The sequence below is a fragment of the Danio rerio genome, chromosome 8 (assembly GCF_049306965.1).
Source record: "Danio rerio strain Tuebingen ecotype United States chromosome 8, GRCz12tu, whole genome shotgun sequence".
NCBI classification, from domain to species: domain Eukaryota; kingdom Metazoa; phylum Chordata; class Actinopteri; order Cypriniformes; family Danionidae; genus Danio; species Danio rerio.
Genome location: NC_133183.1, coordinates 56,122,150 through 56,142,830, shown reverse-complemented (window position 1 = coordinate 56,142,830; position 20,681 = coordinate 56,122,150). Strand labels below are relative to the sequence as shown.

Genomic DNA, 20,681 nt, shown 5'->3' with positions numbered 1-20,681 from the left:
TGCTTAATTTTGTTTTTATATACACAATTATTTCGTCAAACTGATGTATAAACGCAATATCACACCCGTAGCAGTTCGATATGGCTGTATATCGGCACTGGTGGGGGCACAACGCACGCCTCACACCAGTGCCGATATACAGCCATATTGCACTGCTACTTGTGTGATATTGCACATATATATATATATATATAATATATATATATATATATATATATATATATATATATATATATATATATATATATATATATATATATATATATATATATATATAGTTTGTTATTAGCATTATGATCCTGCATGTAAGTATTAGGCCATGTGTTTTGGACATATTCTCCTGATTCTTTGTATTTTACCTATCAGGCTACAGGTATCCACCAGCCTGGTGAAAGGGGTGGTTCTTTTTTCTCAAAAGGTGGACCTTTTAACAGTTATTTGCCTCATTTTCTATTTATTTATGTAATTTAAATACTGCATTTTACTGACATTTTAAGCTGTTTTTTTAAGCTGGATCAGCTTGTCGGATGGTCAGAATAACCACACTTTTTGACATACCAAATATTTCCTAAAGATTTAGAATAATGTTTTTAAAATACAAAGTAAATACATCATACTGTATATAATGAGGGCAAAGCAGTGGCGCAGTAGGTAGTACTGTCGCCTAAGAGCAAGAAGGTTGCTGGGTTGCTGGTTCGAGCCTCGGCTCAGTTGGCGTTTCTATGTGCAGTTGGCAATTATTAACTCTTAATACATTTTTGTTATCATTCTGCTCAAGATATTTACTTTACTTTCACTAAAAGTCCGACAACTGTAAGCAATTTTTTTTTGAAAAAAGCCAAACTACTATGTATGCCATGCTTCAGAAAGACTCTGCAATGTGCAACACAAACTAAGCCTACATTACAGTGTGTTATTTCTCACATATCAAATAGCACAACCAGTTTTCTCTTGGCCCATATTGATGAATGAATCCTGTTCCAGATCAGGGACACACGCAGGCCACAACAAGTTTAATGTTGTATCTCAGGTTTTAGGTAAACTACACCAGCAGCCACTCATTGGACCTGAAAACGATTCTTCTTTTCCCACAACGTAGTATCTGTGACTGTCAAGACATGTTGTGTTTACCAAATACTTACCACTTATTATCCAAAAAAATAAAAAATAAAATAAAATTAGCATAACTTAAAGCTCAGTAAAATAAAGATTACAAATGTTATATAAGAAATGCAGAGGGGAGTAAAACATTTGAGGAAAGCGATTACCTCAACATTTAAGTACAAGGCTCAATTTAAATGCAGGCTCTTTGATTCAGTTCAAAAGCCTATTTTGCTATGCTGGGGTGCATTTCTGAAAACCATCATTAGCCAACTAAGGTTGCAAGTTACGTCATTACAAACATAGTTTATTCATTTGGCGTTTCCCAAATCTATCGTTCCAACAAACATTCTCAAACTGTGTTGCAAACTTGTACACTTGCAACTACACCTCAGGAGCTGTAAGTAGAAACATCCTGGCTGTGTTCTATTCCCAGTTATCCCCCCCTATGCCCTATTCATTTAGAAAGTTCCAAATTTAAACTTGGAATGTTTTTTAAAAAAGCCTTAAAGTCATCTCTCATTCATTCATTTTCTTGTCGGCTTAGTCCCTTTATTAATCCGGGGTCGCCACAGCAGAATAACCGCCAACTTATCCAGCATGTTTTTACGCAGCGGATGCCCTTCCAGCCGCAACCCATCTCTGGGAAACATCCACACACACTCATTCACACTCATATACTACGGACAATTTTAGCCTACCCAATTCACCTGTACTGCATGTCTTTGGACAGGTGGGGAAACCGGGGCACCCAGAGGAAACCCACGCGAACGCAGGGAGAACATGCAAACTCCACACAGAAATGCGATAATAAATTAATAACTAAATTAATACTACTACTACTAATAATAATAATAATAAAACTAATTATTAAGTTGGATTTTTTAATTTTTTTAATAAATAGTCTACTGTAAATTACAACCATTAACAATATGATTTATATATGATGTCAGAATACGTGTTAGCCTTTTGTACAATTTTATTATTATTTTTCTTTGAAGAAGTTGTTTTTCCGCCCCGTTTAGAGCATCCATAAGGGCGTTCAAATTATGGATCTGCAACAGAAATGATGGGTTGTTATAGGAAACACTTGTCACTACATCGTTATTTTCCCAAACAATGCATCGTACTGTGATAGTTCAGCCATGAGTTATGTCGTTGTTTGGGAAAAGCACCCCAGGTTAAAAGTTTGTTTACATCTCGGACTCGATTGCATTTACTAAAGTTAAGCGGTCTAAAACTGTTTTATAAATCTTTTTATCATGTGTGAAAGGCGTGGGACCAAAAAAAAAAAACTTGTCCAATTAAAATGTGTGGTCCGAATGTTATGATAGGCTGTCCTAACTGCCTGTCAACATATGAATTTGCATAGCTCTGCACATCCTGTTCGCACTGACTTCTTTAATGTTGTGTTTTGTAATATGTGCTTTTTAATGTTTTCTGTCCTATCGCTTGAGCCTCAGCTCTGCCTCTGGGTGTTCATGTGTTTTAGATTTGGACAGTGATTATTCGTAAAGGGCAGAATCTTTGGCTTTCACAATTGCTTAGCTTTCTGACATCGCCTGTTCCACCTTTAAAGAGGTTAGTAGAATTAACTCATACAAGTTGCTTACATAAATGTCACGATAACTGAAAACTTCATTATTGAGTACTTAATATCAGCAGACTAGCATGCGCTAAATAAATCAATTATGCACTATTTATACAATTAAAGTCAATATTATTATTATTCCCTTCAAATATTTTTTACATGCTGATTAACAGAGAAAGGAATTTTTTACAGTATTTCCTATGATGTTTTTACTTCTGGAGAAAGTCTAATTTGTTTTATAAGACTTTTCTTTTTCTGGATTGCTTTTTAAAACACTAATGGTTGGGTTTAGGGAAGGGGAAGCGTGGGTTTATCGGTAGGTGCAATTGGCACTTGCAAGAAAAAATTTGAGATCTGAAAAAGCATACACAGTGACCTCTGGTGGATTCGCAAAAACAAAAAACTTTCCTCTCTCCAGAAATGTATATGGGGGTACATAATCAGAATAAGCCTGGGCTGCTTTCGTTGATATCAGACTAACGTTAGCTTTTTCCAAGATGTCCTATTGCACCTTTAACAATATCAGATTGTTTTAGTTCACAGAACTTTTTGCCAATTAAGTACACTGAACTTTCACTTACATTCGAGCAGTGTTGGATATAATTAGTTGCAAAGTAACTAGACTATTTTTTTGCAGAAAATCTTTATCTTTCATTTTCAGTTAACTAATTAAAGTTAATGTACTTAATGTACTGTTTATAAATTCAGCAGTTCTGGGTCAGTCAATTAAGAGAAGCAGATTAATTAATTTATCAAGTAGTTTGAACATGCTTCGCTTTCAAATGTTTTGTGTTTTGATACATAATACATAAGGTTTATAACACTTACAGTGTTACATTCTTTAATAAAGCTAAAAGGTCCTGTTTGGCTCAGATTTAAAGAATTAAAAGAGTTTAATTTCTATTGGTTATGCGGCATTTATGCATTAAATTTTCAAAAGTGTTGAGTCAAGTAATTTAATAACTTATTGAGTAACTGAGTTACTTTTCAGACACAGTAATTAAAAATGTAATTTCATAACAATTTTAATGATGTAATTAGTAATTAATTACTTTTTTGAAGTAAATTACTCTACCATTTGTGTGAAGTAAACTTATTTCAGTTAATAAATTTAAACTGTTCAGTATTACATTGATATGCGCAAACTGTAAAATACACAGAGCAGGTGCACAGTGGCGAGGGTAAACAAGAGCACAGCAGCTGCGTCTCACTTAGATGGCTCTGGGGGTCAGATTCATCAGCTACGTATATCATTTCATTTTAGAAGAGCAACCATTATAAAATTGGTCATTATTTCTCTTAAAAACACGATTGATAGTAATATTTGTTTTTAATAAATAATTCAATTCAATTCAGCTTTATTTGTATAGCGCTTTTACAATGTAGATTGTGTCAAAGCAGCTTTACATAAATGGTCATAGTAAATGGAACAGTGTAGTTCAGTTTTTAGTGTTTAAGTTCAGTACAGTTCAGTGTAGCTCAGTTCAGTGTGATTTAATCATTACTGAGAGTTCAAACACTGAAGAGCAAATTCTAAATACTATAAAATAACATTGACTGATTAATGTAGATATGCAAAATCTTATACGACTGTTTTTTATTGTATTGTTTGTATTTTTATTTATTTTAATAAACTGAAAACTGTGTGACACTGTTTTATGGCTCTTTTCATAGCTTCATTTGAATATCGATTCCACCTGCACAGCATCTATGGAAAATTAAGCAAAAAAAAAAAAAAAGTACAATATTTGCAAAATGTGTAATTGCAACACAATCTCACGGCAATTCGTAACTTTTTGATTTAGTGGCTAATTCGTATAATTCGTACAATCTAATTCGAACAAGTTAGTATGATTTGCTCATCCCCCAATGACGGTTGAGTTTAGGGGTGGGGTTAGGTGCCACGCCTCCTTTTTAAAATCGTACAATTTCGTACGACTGAACTAGCCACTAAACTGGCAAAACGTAAAATACTTACGTTTTCTCGTGAGAACAGGCTGGTAATTGACATAATTAACAATCAGGTCCTACAAATGGCCAACAGAATTATTGCACTAGACAGTTTTCAAATCACACTGTACAGCAGCACTGCCAGATCATGTTTATATTTTTCTATGCAATTATTATACCCTGTGTTCATAATTTGCATGGTCTTGACGTTGATAAAGCAGCACTTGCTATTCAGCACGATTTGAGAATGACCAAAGGTTGTCTTGTCCCTTCGGCAGAAGCAAAAAATTGGCATTCGCATACATTTTCTAGGTCTTATAACCTCAATGAGGATCTAAGAAATGCTCTAAACTTATTTCACAATGTACTATTTTGTTTTACTTGAATTTGTTCTTCTAAAACTCCTAAACCTTTATATTTATTTTCTTAGTAATTGCAGAATTGTGGTGTGTTCACAGCAACTGAAACACAAATGCAGAATGAATGGGTCCTAACAGGCACATGACAGTAACAAAGATTTTGGAGGAATGAACCTATATTGTGATAATTGAACAAGAAAGGGGCTTCGTTTTAATGACAGTAAGTATTTACAGCCTTACAGGAGAAACAACAGATTTGGGTCACCAACACTATGTGTGTGTGGCATGAACATACAGTTGCATAATCACCAAAAAAGCAAACACATACAAGCAGAGCAATCATAGAATGGGCCATCTGATGTGGATGTGCTTTGTTCATTAATGTCATGCAGTACTTAGGAGTTATGTTGCTAAAAATAAAGACAACGTATTACAGAAATGAGAGTAAAGTATGAAACACAATCATACACTACTCACAAAAAGGATATTTGGCTTTTGGGTGAATTTATACACTACCTGACAAAAGTCTTGTCGCCTATCCGAGTTTTAGGAACAACAAATAATTACTTGACTTCTAGTTTATCATTTGTGGCTTATATAAAAGGCAAAAGCCTCTAGGTTGTGCTTATTTTACCTAAATAAATTAGTCTGACTTTGCTAAGACAGTTGTCTTGTCCCTTAACAGAAATAATGTGCAGTATAGAATATAAAGTCATGGTGCAGTGGAAAAAAAATGAATACTGTGTATGACTCCCATGAGCTTGGAGGACTGCATCCATACATCTCTGCAATGACTCAAATCACTTATTAATGAAGTCATCTGGAATGGCAAAGAAAGTGTTCTCCCAGTTTAGGGCTGGCCAATTCTGAAGCACCTTGACCTTCTTTGCTTTCAGGAACTTTCATGTGGATGCTGAAGTATGAGGAGCGCTATCCTGCTGAAGAGTTTGCCCTCTCCTGTGGTTTGTAATGTAATGGGCAGCACAAACGTCTTGATACCTCAGGCTGTTGATGTTGCCATACACTCATCACAGATCTCTCGCACGCCCCCATACTGAATGTAACCCCAAACCATAATTTTTCCTTCACCAAACTTGTCTGAATTCTATGAGAATCTTGGGTCCATGTGGGTTCCAGTAGGTCTTTTGCAGTATCTGTGATGACTGGGATGCAGTTCAACAGATAATTTATCTGAAAAATCTACCTTTTGACACTTTACCAAATGATCAACGAGAAGTCAAGTTATTATCCGTTGCTCTAAAAAGTTCCTGAAAGCAAAGAAGGTTAAGGTGCTGCAGGATTGGACAGCCCAACCACTGGACATGAACATTATTGAGCATGTCTGGGGTAAGATGAAGGTGGAGGAGGAATTGAAGATGAATTTAAAGAATCTTGATGAACTCTGGGAGTCCTGCAAGAACTTATTCTTTGCCATTCCAGATGACTTTATAAATAAGGGATTTGAATCATTGCAGAGATGTATGCAGTCCTCCAAGCTCATGGGAGTCATACACAATATTCATTCTTTTTCCATTGCACTGACTTTTTATTCTATACTGGACATTATTTTTGTTAAGTAGCAAGACTTTTGTCTAAGCAAAGTCAGACCTTACTCTTTAATTAAAAATCAAGGCATGGTCATATTTTATTTTGCTAAAATAAGTGTAATCTAGAGGCCTTTGCCTTTCATATAAGCCACTTCTCATACCAAATGACTACCTAGTAGTCAATTTAATATTTGTTGTTCCTAAAACATGGATAAGCGACAAGACTTTTGTCAGGTAGTGTAGGTTTCGAGGGTACTTCCTTTGTCCACCTGACGTAGAATGATCTTTAAAATGGTGGAAATGCCTTCCAACATTTGTGTTTCAGTTGCTGTGAACACACCACAATTCTGCAATTATCAAGAAAATAAATATAAGGGTTTAGAATTTTTAGAAGAACACATTCAAGTAAAACAAAATAGTTTTAAGATGTACATTGTGAAATAAGTTTAGAGCATTTTTTAGAACCGCATTGAGATTATAAGACCTAGAAAATGTTTGCAAATGCCAATTTTTTGCTTCTGCCGAAGAGACAAGACAACCTTTGGTCATTCTCAAATCATGCTTAATAACAAGTGCTGAACATCAAGACCATGCAAAACATGAACACGGTATAATACCCACATATAAAAATATAAACATGATCGGGCAGTACTGCTGTATAGTGTGATTTGAAAACTGTCTAGTGCAATAATTCTGTTTTGCCCATTTGTAGGACCTGATTGTTAATAATGTCAATTACACGTTTTGCAATTATTGTACTTTTTTTTTTTTACTTTTGTCAGGTAGTGTAGGTTTCGAGGGTACTTCCTTTGTCCACCTGACGTGGTATGATAAAATGGTGGAAGGCATTCCCTCAAGGGCAAGTGCGAGTGTAAAAACGGACAGGAACATTTGTTCCCCCATTTGTTCCCTTGACTACTGATCATGTTCCTCAATTTTGTCTTGCTTAGTTTGTCATTATGAGCTTTTCCACTGGAGGAACATTTTTAGTTCCTATAGCTATTGGCGGAAATACCTCCTTAATGGCCTTTTCTATGTCTTAAATAAAAGCAAATTAATGATGTGTGTGTGTGGGGGGGGGGGGGGGGGTTTAAGGAAGATGCTTTTCCACTTGCAGACTGGCTTTTCCACCACTGCTAGAAGGGTTATCTTAACCAGCCAAAGCTTGACAGCGTTTCGTCAAGCGTCTTGGATAATTATAATGGGATTGGATTGTCTGCAAAGGATGCATGCAGTGCTTCTTTAGAATCAGCCCTAAAGAAGGTATAATTATGCCTATTAGCTTTTGGAACAGATTTAATGAGAGCTATAATTATACGTTAAGCTCCCTAGGTTAAAGTACAGAGCTTTTGCGTGCAAGGTAAATAAAGCCAGGTATCCAGCCAGGTATTCGGGCAGGAACAATGCATTGCTAGATGGTTAGTTTAAACAATCTTACTAAATGTTTGGATTGTTTATCCTTCGAAGACATTCTTACATCACATGTCTTAAAGGGCTAGTTCAACCTGAAAGGAAAATTACAATGATTTACTCTTCCTTCAACTTGTTCCAAACCAGTTTGAGTTTCTTTCTTCTGTTGAACACAAAATAAGAAGTTTTGGGAAAAGGTTGGAAAGCAGCCGCCATTGATTTTCAAAGTATTTTTGTTCCTGCTATGGTTTCCAACAATATTCCGAATATCTTGTTTTGAGTTCAACAGTTTATAACCATCTGAGATTGAATAAATGATGAGGAAATAAATTAAAATGTGTTTTAACCTTCTTCTTGACTTTGAATAAGACTCTCTGGACTGACACACATGAATGAAGACCTATAGTCACACTATGTTTGAGGGCATGGGAGACTTGCAGCTTAATCCCGAAAATATCTTTGTCTTGATGTTCGGTCCTCTGGTAAAACACTTTTATTATGATGTGAGTCATTTTGACATTGCATGGCATGCTGTAAGCCCCTCCGAGAAAGAACATTGCCGCATGACTTGGGTCACACTTACATAAGCCACTGACTCAGTCCAGCCTTTCCTTTTTTTAGCGTCACTGTTTGTGTTTCTGGGTGGATGAACTGGCATAATGTATGTATTTTTGTGCTTGTGTAATGGGCATGTGCAATTCAGTGTCATTAAAGTGCAGTTTCAGTGCATATAACACAACTACAGCACAAACACACATACCATCTATCCATTTATTTCCAAAACAACCGAAGAATTCCCACTGATGCATATTAATTGATATAAATTGCCAGTAAAAACAAAGACTGTAGTATACACAAGACAGGTCACTCTATAGCAGTGGTCACCAAACTTGTTCCGGGAGGGCCGGTGTCCTGCAGATTTTAGCTCCAACCCTAATCAAACACACCTGAACAAGCTAATCAAGGTCTTACTAGGTATACTTGAAACATCCAGGCAGGCTTGTTGAGGCAAGTTGGAGCTAAACCCTGCAGGGACACCGGCCCTCCAGGACCAGGATTGGTGACCTCTGCTCTATAGTTTTAAATGGGGAAAAGTGTAACAATCAAATTGGCAAATAAAGCCCCGCCTACGAGAACAGGAGCCAATCATCAATCGCTATAGACTGACATTTCTCTGAGGGAGAAGCTTGGACCAGACGTATGTTTTTACGACAGTTTTTGTGGTCAACAAAGGCACTGGAATCTCAGCGAATACTTGCTTCACAGACATAAGGAATATATCAAAATAAAGCTTGAAATCTCTACTATTATTATTAAATAAGCCAACTACACTTGAAAACAAACATTTGTTTTGGTTTTGTAATGTCTATAAAATGAATGTGAGGTACAGTCTGTCCTTTCAAACACACATTACTTGATAACAACTGCTCAAACTCCCACAAACTTGTAAACAGGAGGAGGAGATTCGCTATCAAGACCAAGTTGTGAATTACTTCGGAAAAGCAGCGCAATCTGACGAAGCATAATTCAGAGCATGGTAATGTGCAACGTGGCCATAAATGAGGTTGGTGTCGTGATCTCGTTCCTTTCGAGAGCCTGAAACCTGAAAAAATGCCGATTTTGTTTGATTCGAACGTTCGGAAACTAAACTTATGACACGGATGTTGCTTAATTTTATTGGTGATTTCAAATGAGTAATGTAATCGTAAGCTTGGCCAGACAGAATGCCCGCTGAGTGAATTGACTTGCCTAAAAGGCATAGATTTTTACATTAGATGTCTCCTACGCTATTGTTGTCTATTGGAAGATATGCGTCAATAGAGCTGCCATTTTAGTACAGGGTAGCGCTCCTTTCAAATGAATGTGGGACCAAGGTGCAATGGAGGACTAGCCATCTAGAGCCAGAGATATATACACATATACACATTTATCTATGATCAGGAGTTTTCCCGGTAGTCATTATGAAAATTTCTATTTTAAAATACGAAAATTCTAATTTTACATCACTTTACTATATCGATGGATAAATGATCGCACAGGCATTGCCGACAAAGAGTGTGTGTTTGTGTGCATGCAAATGTATTATCCTTCCTCCCTGTTAAATTTGATCTGATCCATGTCCTGAAACACACCACCTCTCCTGCTTTCCCTTCTAATTCAGACGGAGGGTGCAATTCGTTAGTGAATTCGTCAGTAAATTATGAGGTGCCTCAAGGATCAGTTTTAGGCTCTTTGCTGTTTACAATATACATGCTACCACTAGGAGACATTATTAGAAGACATGGGATCAGCTTTCACTGCTATGCAGATGATACTCAATTATATATTTTGACTAAACCTGATGAGATGTCTGAATTGTCTAAGCTAACTGAGTGTATTAGAGATGTTAAAGACTGGATGACCAACAATTTTCTTTTCCACACAAGTTTCTACATCTTGTTTATATACACTATGAACAGCAGCTACGCTAATTATTCTCTTTATTCTCCATTTCCGGGACCAGGCCATATCCTGAGCTGCTGCTGCTGCGCTGTTTGTCATGGGGGAGTGGAGAGCATAAGACTGATTCCAGTGACGCTCCAGGGACAGACGAGTCTTCGCTGAGGCCAGCTTCAGCCTCCACTGCTGAGACTGCAGCTCTGCACAAGACTTTTGGCCAGCGGAGAAATTAAAATGGTCGTGCCGAACTGAGTCTGGTTCTCTCAAGGTTTTTTTTCTTCACTTTCCTATTGGTGAAGTTTTTTTCCCTCTCCGCTGTCGCCTCTAGCTTGCATGGTTCAGGATCTAAAAAAGCTACTCATCGATGAATTAGCTTTTCAGTGTTTGGACTCTCAGTAATGACTTCAAACCACACTGAACTGAGCTAAACTGAACTGAACTTAAACACTAAAAACTGAACTACCCTGATCCAGTTACTATGACCATTTATGTGAAGCTGCTTTGACACCATCTACATTGTAAAAGCGATATACAAATAAAGCTGAATTGAATTCAACTGAATGAATCTCCGTTATGAACGACTCATTCCCTTAGCCGACAATAATACCAGTTTCTAGTACCGCAGTGTCTTGTTGTCATATTTCATTTACATTGTTTGCTGATTTTATTCAACCAAATTAGCATAAGCCTAGTATTTATTGTGAGTTGATGCTACTTTTAGCAGTTGCAGTAACAATACTTGTTTAGCCAAAAAGATTGTAATATACAAAAATGTAAAAAACTAAATCTTACCTATTTAACGTTCTGCATTTATGCTTTGTTTTCTTTGTTTGCTCGTTACTACACCCGTACACAGCGCTAAAGTCCAGCATATTCACATTGGCTTTAGTCTTGACTAGTGTAGATAAATGACATTTTTACTGGGAGCACTGTACAAATGTGGCAGCGCTGTTGACGCATGCTCAGTGTCCGTATGCAATATCTAGTGTATATATCTATGCCTTAAAGGGACTTTGGTAATAATCTCCAATGTAAATAAAGAATGTTTGGTGTTGCCAAAATAGAGGCAAATATTTAAAGACCACTTAATAAAGAATTATGAGATTATAAACACTGAAATTGTGCAATTTTATAAGGGAAAAGTCATGCTTAATGCAAATTCAGCATTTAATTTTGTAAAACACAATGTGTTTCTTCTCAAATGTTTCTTCATTATTATTTTTTCTCTCAAATATTTTGAAGCAAAGACAAACCCTTGGGTGTGTTTAACTGCACACTTATAAGTGTGTAGACTATACTTTGCTTGAAATTACCTATTTAAAAATAAGCAATTTGAGAATTTAATAAATGGGTTATTCGGAAAATATACCATACAGGAGTTATGCAGACTTACTGTCCAGGTTGATTACTGAAGAACTATATCCCCTTTATCACATTATCTTAAGTCCTCTTGCTTTTTTTCTTTTGTGTTTTCTGTTTTTCTGCACATCGGTCACGTTTTCTCTCATCTATCTTCAGTTCTGTTTTATCTTCACTCAATACCTCTTCTTTCAGCTTCTGAAACTTCTTTAGATCAGCACAGAAGAGTACCTGACACAAGACACAAAGGCATCATTAATACTTTTTCTTTCTGGGAAGGTCGTATTTATTTTAGTTGGGCTGGAATTAAAAACAGTTTAGTTTTTTTTTAAAGCAAATATTAATATTAATATTATTAGTGCCTTTTTTCTTTGATTGGCTACAGAACAAATCACTGAGTATGTTTACATGGGCATCAATTATCCGATTTTAATATGATTAAGACAATACTCTGATTAAGAGTCTGCAATGTAAACAGAGATTTTGTTTTAACTTTATCTGATTAAAGTCATAATCGAACTAAACAGAAATCGAATTAAGGCATGTGGAGTTTGCTGATTTTAGTCGCATTACTGAAGTGCAGTAAAAACATGTAAACACCTTAATCAAACTATTACCATCGTGTAGAATTTTCGCTGCATTTTGTGACAAGATATTCCATACACACACTAGTTTGACACTATTCTCTGCACCTACAGAGTCAGTAAAGGACCACAGACACACACATCGCGAAATGCTGAGTTTTTTTCCATTCGGCGTGCGGTCTTAAATTTCTTTAAAACAACACTCTTCCTGCAGTTCCTCGCATCCTATATCCCGTTTGTCACGGGGGCATGCATGAAATGTTTCTGAATGAAAGTGAAAGTGCCAAACTGCAGTCGACAAATTAAAAATGAAACACCCAAAATTACATGAAACTCCGGAGGAAATGTGGATAGTGCTGTGACGCAATGACGTTAATCGAATTATGTGCTATAACATATAAAACGGGATCATAAAAGGAACATTCAAAAAGCAACTCATGTAAACGCCTTCATCTTACTATTGTCTTAGTCAGATTAAGGCAGCAGTCACACTAGAGTTTGCACTTGCAAAATTCTGTCGAACACTGCTGCAAAAAAGGGCGGGATTAAACAAGATAGACATTAAAAAAGGGAGCGATAGGTCCATATTTTAAATTTCTGTCATGTTTTGACCTTCTATTGGTCACACGCGGTCACAAGATGCGATTTCGCAGGTCAGAGTGCACCAAGATTAAACTTTTCAACGCAGCAAACTGAGAAACTTGTTGCACGAGCTTGCGTTTCCGGACTGATGCATTAACATGCGTATGAAAGAAAGTCTAAGGGAAGAAAAGAGTAGTGTGACTGTGGCTTAGAGCAAATAATTTGATTACTGATGTCCATGTAAACATAGTCACTGTTGTCCAATAACTTACCTAATTAACCTAAATTACCCAGTTAACCAAATAGCCTGGTTAACCCTTTAAATGGCACTTTAAGCCAAATACAGATATCTTGCAAAAGAAGTACTAAAATATTATGTACTTGCAACATGGTGAAGTCAAAATAAAGTAGTTATAAGAAATTAATTTTTAAAACAGTTTTAAAATAGGATGAAAAAAATTGCTTAACGCTGGAAAACATTTTAAAAACAATTACAATTTCACAGGAGAGCTAATATTTTTGACTTCAACTGTATACACACACTTTTTCCACCCATTAATGTTGTGCAAGTTTACTCACAGACTGTGCCCAGCCTGCATAAGGACCCCAGAGTTTTCTATAGAAGTCACCTGGAAAAGATGATCAAAAATGTACCACATTTTTAATAAATAAAAAGCAGTTTTTTTTATTATTCTGGAGAAAGCACAAGTGTTGTTTTCTAGTCTAAAATTCAAAGGCATAAATATTAGGCAGATATAGGTGGTTGCCACAGCTTGGCATATTATAAAAGTACAAACCAATCTCCTTGTAGACTCTATCAGTCAAGGTCTTCTGGCTGGTACCGGGAGCAAAGTTGTAGTCACGTTTGGCAATCTGCCACACGTGTGTATCCACAGGAAGAGCCTCAAACTTGTCCAGTGACATCAGACATACACAGTCAGCCACCTGATCCCCAGTAAACACACATTTCATAGATATAAGACAGATATTATAAATGTATATATGGAACAGTTAGAGCATAGCTATTAACAATAAATAAAGCAGCATATGCCAAATGCATACTCTGCGCAAGTATACTAATACATCATTTTAGTTACATTTTAGGCATCTGTCCAATTGTACAAGCTATACTTGATGTGGTTTTCTGTGTTACCATCAGATATCTGAAATTAATGGAGAATTACAGATAAAAAACTTGAATGCCAATATAAAAGAGTAAAAATTGCTGATTTATTTTAACTAGGATTTTAAGGTCTGTTTATTTTAGGGATGCACTAATATGGATTTTTTGGCCGATATCAATAACCAATGACTCTAAAAAATTTAGAGGCCGATAACCGATTTATTAGCCGATAAATAAAAAACAATTCAGAGTTTTTCTACTATTACTTTTATTATGGTAAGCAGCGGGTTGATAATAACAAATAATCATATTAGATTACAAACAACCCAACTAGTTGTTTGACACGTGTCCATCGCTGCTATTATGTTTACACATGTAATATTTTTCGTAAGACAATTTAAACCAGAATACGTATTGACAATCTATCCAACATATCCACAATGATAAGGAATATGGTTACTTAACAGTATTAACGCACAGCAATACCACACAAAGAAAGGACAGCCTTTGAAGGAATAAACAATGTGAGGAAAGCTTCATTATAGTGCACTGGACAAGTCTGAACAAGTTCAGCTCACGCATTCGGTTTAAAGATATCAGCCTAGTTTTGACAAAGGACCGATAACGATAACATTAAAAATAGCATTTATCGGCCAAAAAATTATATGGCAGCCGATATATTGTGCATCCCTGGTTTATTTAAATGTGTAAATAAACAGCATTACACATTATAACCAATGACATATTTCTGTTGAGCCTAGGGCCGGGATAGACCAAGCTAATGCCAAACAACTAGCACCGACGAAAGCTGTGTTGTCAGCTCACCTCTGAAAAGTGGTGCATGAACACACCAAACGCATGGCAGGCAACTTAAATGATAGAACATGTTCTGCATATGACTTTAAAAAGAAGTGAAGACACCTTCCACACCTATAGTTTAACTCGTGCTAATCTGTTTTCTCATTCCACAAAGAGAAACCCAAAGATAGAATGAGCACAGACGAAGCGTAAACGAAGCAGTGTTTAGTATCTGATAATCCATTACTCCATATCGTTGGCTTATATTTGAGAAATGTTGTGAAATTACAGCTGGCTTCTATGTGTTCTTTCTTAACTTGAATTGTTTACTTGGGTACTTCACAGTTGTTGTTTCTGCAATCTGATTCGCTCTTGAATAGAAATCAGAGCACTACCAACACTGCCAACATCAGCCAACACTGTTCTACATGCTGAATTGGGCTAATACAATCCGACTTTACCCGTCGAGATGTGTTAAACACACTGTTTGGTGTGTCCCGCCCTTAAGAATTCAATGGCCAATCATAGGCATTACTAAATTTGTAGAGTTTTGTTCAGTATTTCGATAAATGCATGCAAGAGTAAGATTGAGCTTTAATGCAATATTTGTATGCTTAAAAACTGAATGAGTATTTACTTTCAGACCAACTCCAGGAAGAGTTCTCAGCGCATCTCTGGCCTGCAGGTAGGGGGTGCTGCGGAGTGACTGTAGCCAATCAGGGTGATGAGAATTCATGATCATCTGTGAGCTCTGCTGCAGGAAACGTGCGCGGTAGCCAAATCCTAAGTCACGCAAACGCATCTCCACACAAGGGTCTAAAAGGGTCGAAACAAACATTAAAAAACGAAACATTATCCTTAATAGTACTGATGTAATTTCGCATTGTGGTCTGTTAAATGTACCAAAGCATGCATAGATTCATTCAATTTTCTTCGGCTTAGTCCCTTTATTCATCGAGGGTCGCCACAGCGGAACGAACCGCCAACTCATCCAGCCTATGTTTTAAACAGCGGATGCCCTTCCAGCTGCAACCCAGTATGGGAAAACATCCATACACACTCATTTAAACACATACACTACAGTCAATTTAGTTAATTCAATTCACATATAGGACCGGTCGCGCCATGCATTGATTCAATGTCATATTGTTATTTGATATATACATATAAGGTCTCTGGCTAAAGTAAAAATTCACCACAAATGGTTTTATATGCTTATTTATAACCACAAGAATTATCCCTATAGAATGGAAAGCTCAATTTGGACCATATTTGGGACTTGTAATTATACTAGACCAGGGGTCTCCTAACTCCTGGAGGGCCGGTGTTCTGGAGCGTTTATCTCCTACTTGCTTTAACACACCTGCCAGGAAGTTTCTAGTATATCTAGTAAGAGCTTGATTAGCTGGTTAAGGTGTGTTTGATTAGGGTTGGAAATAAACTCTCCAGGACCGAGTTTGGACACTCCTGTTGCATTTAGTGTTGTATTTTAAAGCTTTAACATATATGAAAACACAGGCAGGGAGTAATATCAACCTCTACATAAACAAATGAGTTTTATCAAAGTAATGAAATCCATTCACTCTACATAAATCACATTAGAAGTGGAGTGATGTGACACGATGTAGATATGTGCATTCGATACTTATACTCTTCAGTTTACATGTGTCTGTTGCCTCGTTACAAACATTAGGTCAGGACGATTTTAAGGGCATTTTGGGGGCCCCCAGAGATGTAATTAGGGGCCCATAATGCCCCTGGCTTTTTACTTTAGTCCGCGACACCATCCTTCCCTCCCTCCAAACCCCCCACAGCCCCCTGACCGCCCCTCGCTCTTCACTTTCTTCCAAGACAAACAGTATAACCAACTGTTGTCACAGGCAAACTATTTCTGACATGTATAATGTATATGGCCAGGTTTCTATAGCCAAACCTTTGGTCACTTTGGCCAAATGCTGGTTTCAATAGTAACATCAGAGAAAATGTTAGGTTGTGGACAATGTGAAACATGTCCACCTTCACTCTCTGTCCCACAAAAAGGTGTGGAGAAGCCCCAAAGGAAAGTGCCACAAAGGCTGTTGCATGCCTAGAGTGAAACATAGGGGTGGATCAGTGAGTGTTTGGGCTGCAATACCTAGGTCCAATATTTTAAACACTGTATTCTGAAGGTGGTGCCATGCATCAGAATGATAATGCACCAATACACCCAGCAAGACTGGTGACAGAGTGGTTTGATAAATATGAAAGTGAAGTTGAACATCTCCATGGCCTGCACAGTCACCAGATCTGGATATTATTAAGCCAATTTGGGGTGTTTTGGAGGAGCGAGTCAGGAAACATTTTCCTCCACCAGCATCACGTAATGTTACACAATTCTGCTAAATGAATAGTTTAAAATCCTACTGGCCACTGTGCAGGACTTGTATCTGTCATTCCCAAGACGAATTGATGCTGTTTTCGCAGCAAAAGGAGACCCTAAACGATACTAATGAATTATTGTGGTCTAAAACCAGATGTTTCTGTTTCATTGTCCAACCCCTGTGCATTCATCTGCAACTTACACATGTTCTGCTGGTGATTTAGGTGATTTTAAATGTGGTGTGGTATTTAATGTCACATGGCTTGTCTAAGAATTTCAAAAACTGCTGATTTCCACACGTTGCTAGGGTTTTACAGAAAAAATAAATACTCAGTAACCCGCAGAAAAATGCCTCCGAGGAGAATGGTAGGATTTGATTAAGCTCATGAAAGTCAACAGTAAGTCAAATAGCAACTCGCAACAACTGAGGTGTGCAGAAGAGTGTCTCTGAATGCACAACACATAAAACCTTAAAAAAGAGAGGATCTACAGCACACAAAGATCACACCAGGTACCACTTCTGTCAGCTAAGAACAGAAAACTGTTCGCACGATGACCAAAATTAGATAACAGAAGTTTGTAAAAGGTTTGACTGGTCTAACAAGTCTCTATTTCTGCCACATCACTTGGTCGATCGGGTCAAAATTGGGTGAAAACAACATGGATTATGGATCTATCCTGTATTGTATCAATGGATCAGTCAAACAATCGTCTAATGGTGTGGAGAATACTTTCTTGACACTTCTGGGCCCACCATCTGAGCATATGTACATCCCTTGATGGATACAATTTGTCTAATTCCAGCTAAATGAATCTTAAATATTATAAATGTCAATGGTTACAGGAATTCAGCTTTCAGGAAAGCATCTTCTTTTGTGTTCAACAGCAGAAAGAAACTCATAAAGATTAATAATCATTTGAGGGTGAGTAAGTAGTGAGTAAATTTTCATTTTTGGGTAAGCTAGCCCTTAAAGTTCATGTTTTGAAGACACAATTCAGAGGAAAATTGAAGTTAAACACTTATAAAATTAACAAAGTAGGTAGTATAGAAATAGAACAATAGTAGATTCTCAAGCATTGGCAAAACAAAAATATGCATTTAACCATAGTCAAAAAGAGTCAATTATTTTCCTTATATCATGAATCATGAAATTCAAAAGTACCTATAAATACTCATTTGATTTTTTTTTAAAAGCGTCCATACTTGTTTTGAAAAGGTGTGTCAAAGCAAACATTGCATTGAAGTACTATAAATCCTACTACAGCTACCTGTAAGATCTTGCAGAGATGGAAAATCATGATAGGCCACATCATCAAGCTTGCAGAGGAGAGTCCCGAGGGTCTGACACAGTCTTTCGACCATGCCCTGAATCCGAGAGATGTGATTATTAGAGCTACAGATGAATGAGAAAAGACACTCCACAGGATCTTGTCGCAGCAAACGCACTCCTGAGATATTCAAAAACAGACAAACAAGGTGTCATGCACAAAAATTCACTTTTCAACTTTTCACTTTTACTACTTCATCTCTCGCTAGTATTCTTTTTTTAATTTAAATAATCAGTTGTATTTTGTAAATCTTGAAATAATGAAAAAAATAACACCTAAATGACCTTTGAAAGGGGAGAAAAATACTGTGATTATTTTATTTTCAATAAGTGGAAATATGCGACTCAAAGTGACTGGCTACAAACATATATTTTTTAACATATTTTAAAAGAGCCTTGCGTTTGTCCATCCTGATCTCATGAGAAAACGTAACGAATTAGCAACTAATGCAAAATGTTACGAATTGCCATGAGATAGCATTGGTTTGTGCATATTTTACCCTCACTTGGGTTTATATTTTAGAGTGTACTATGGAAATCAATACCTATGTTTCCATTCAAAGAAGCAAATTAGACTTATGGCATGTTTAATAATTTTTTGAAAAATATCCACTTATTCAGTAGTCAACAGAAGCTTTCAATAGTAACAAATCTATGTATAGTTAAGCTAAACTGTATAACCAAATGGTGTCACAGGCAAACCCTTTCTGACATACAAGGGTTGGAGAATGAAACTCAAACACTGGCCAATTTAGTATTGGAGGTTTAATGACTAAATTTAAGCAGTCTGTTGGCCAATCTTCACTGATTGCACATTCCACCAGTAATGCCGTAGTTACACTAGAGTTTAAGCATGCGGAATTCTGTTGTACGTTGCTGTGAAAAGGGGCGGGATTAAACAAGATGTTAAGACATTAAAAAAGCAAGCGACGGCTCCATATTTTCAGTTTCTGTCAAGAGAGGTCATGTTTTCCTCTCACGAGGAAATGTAAGGTCATGTTTTCATCTCATCTCACGAGGAAACGTAACGAATTAGCAACGAATGCAAAAAGTTATGAATTGCCATGAGATAGCATTGGTTTGTGCATATTTTACACTCATTTGGGGTTAAATAACCCAACATATTTTAAAGTGTACTATGGAAATCAATAGCTATGTTTCCATTCAAAGAAGCAGATTAGGTTTTTTAGGTCAAAACTTGAACATCACGTAAACATTTGAAAATGCACCTTTTCCATCTGATGAGCAGGGCCAGGCAGACATTTTTTGCTACTTCAGCACAAAATATTCTAAAAAAAAAATCTGCAGATTATTGCAGAATGATTTTTAGTATCTAAAAATAAATGTAAAATTTTTTTTTTATTTATTATTAAAAAAAAAATTAATTATTATTATAATTATCACTTAAAAACTTTTTATCTAAATTTTAATGCAAATCCAATTTGATCCACTTGTTTGGTAAACAAAGCCTCTAACCTAACCTTTACCAAAACTCTATATATCTACTACAAAACAGAAAATATTACTTTACAAACTGTACTGTAAATAAATCAAATACATTTTTGCATATTAGTCAATAATATCACAGAAATTAATACAAAAACTGAATTAATACTTAGACACATTTACAGAAGTCAATAAATAGACTCAACAATTGCCTAAAATCTGTGGAAATCAGCAGATTTCTATAGGGCAGATTCTGTGTGGGCCTACCAATGAGTCCAAGAGAACAAAATCATCACTAGTGTCAAATATCAAAAAGAAAAATGAAATTGCTGCAGGAGAAGCCACTTTGGGCCTTTTTTTTCTTACATAGTAAATTACCTGCGCCCCAGAAGGCGTAATGCAATGAATGTGAGTTGTCTTTTAGAGGTGCAAAACGCTCTATGGGAGCGCAGACGCTCAACACAGTTCTGGAGGTAATAATACTGAACCACTTTGATGACAGACTTTGGCTGAGGCATTTTAAAACGACCAAACAACATTTCTGATTTTGTTCAATGCCGCCGCTCAACTGGTTTGTCTATTAATACTGACCGACTGCACCTATTTTTATCATCACATGATCTGTTTAAACAAACAAATCTGTTTTTGTGATTGCTTTTTTGATGCGCATGCTGACATTTACTTTGTGAAAATGTTTTCCGCTTA

General features: G+C 36.4%; 1 protein-coding gene across 8 annotated transcripts in view; it reads right to left on the bottom strand.

Annotated features, from left to right (window-relative positions):
• Window positions 1–2,063: 2,063 nt before the first annotated feature.
• The window catches only part of ogg1 (8-oxoguanine DNA glycosylase), a 29,800-nt gene continuing 11,182 nt past the window's right edge, over window positions 2,064–20,681 (bottom strand). For 2 of the 8 annotated variants that reach the window (XR_012383853.1, XR_012383855.1), the window contains exons 4-9: window positions 18,472–18,651; window positions 15,481–15,659; window positions 13,720–13,867; window positions 13,502–13,551; window positions 9,024–11,987; window positions 8,718–8,870 (exon numbers count right to left, since the gene is read on the bottom strand). Coding sequence is in view for 4 of the 8 variants with exons in the window: in XM_073909869.1 (XP_073765970.1) it covers window positions 11,838–11,987; window positions 13,502–13,551; window positions 13,720–13,867; window positions 15,481–15,659; window positions 18,472–18,651 (707 nt within the window). In the remaining 4 variants the exon portion in view is untranslated. Of the gene's footprint in view, window positions 2,157–8,717; window positions 11,988–13,501; window positions 13,552–13,719; window positions 13,868–15,480; window positions 15,660–18,471; window positions 18,652–20,681 lie in introns of those variants that run through there. The other 6 variants (XR_012383854.1, XR_012383856.1, XM_073909869.1 and 3 more) reach the window with 5 other exon arrangements.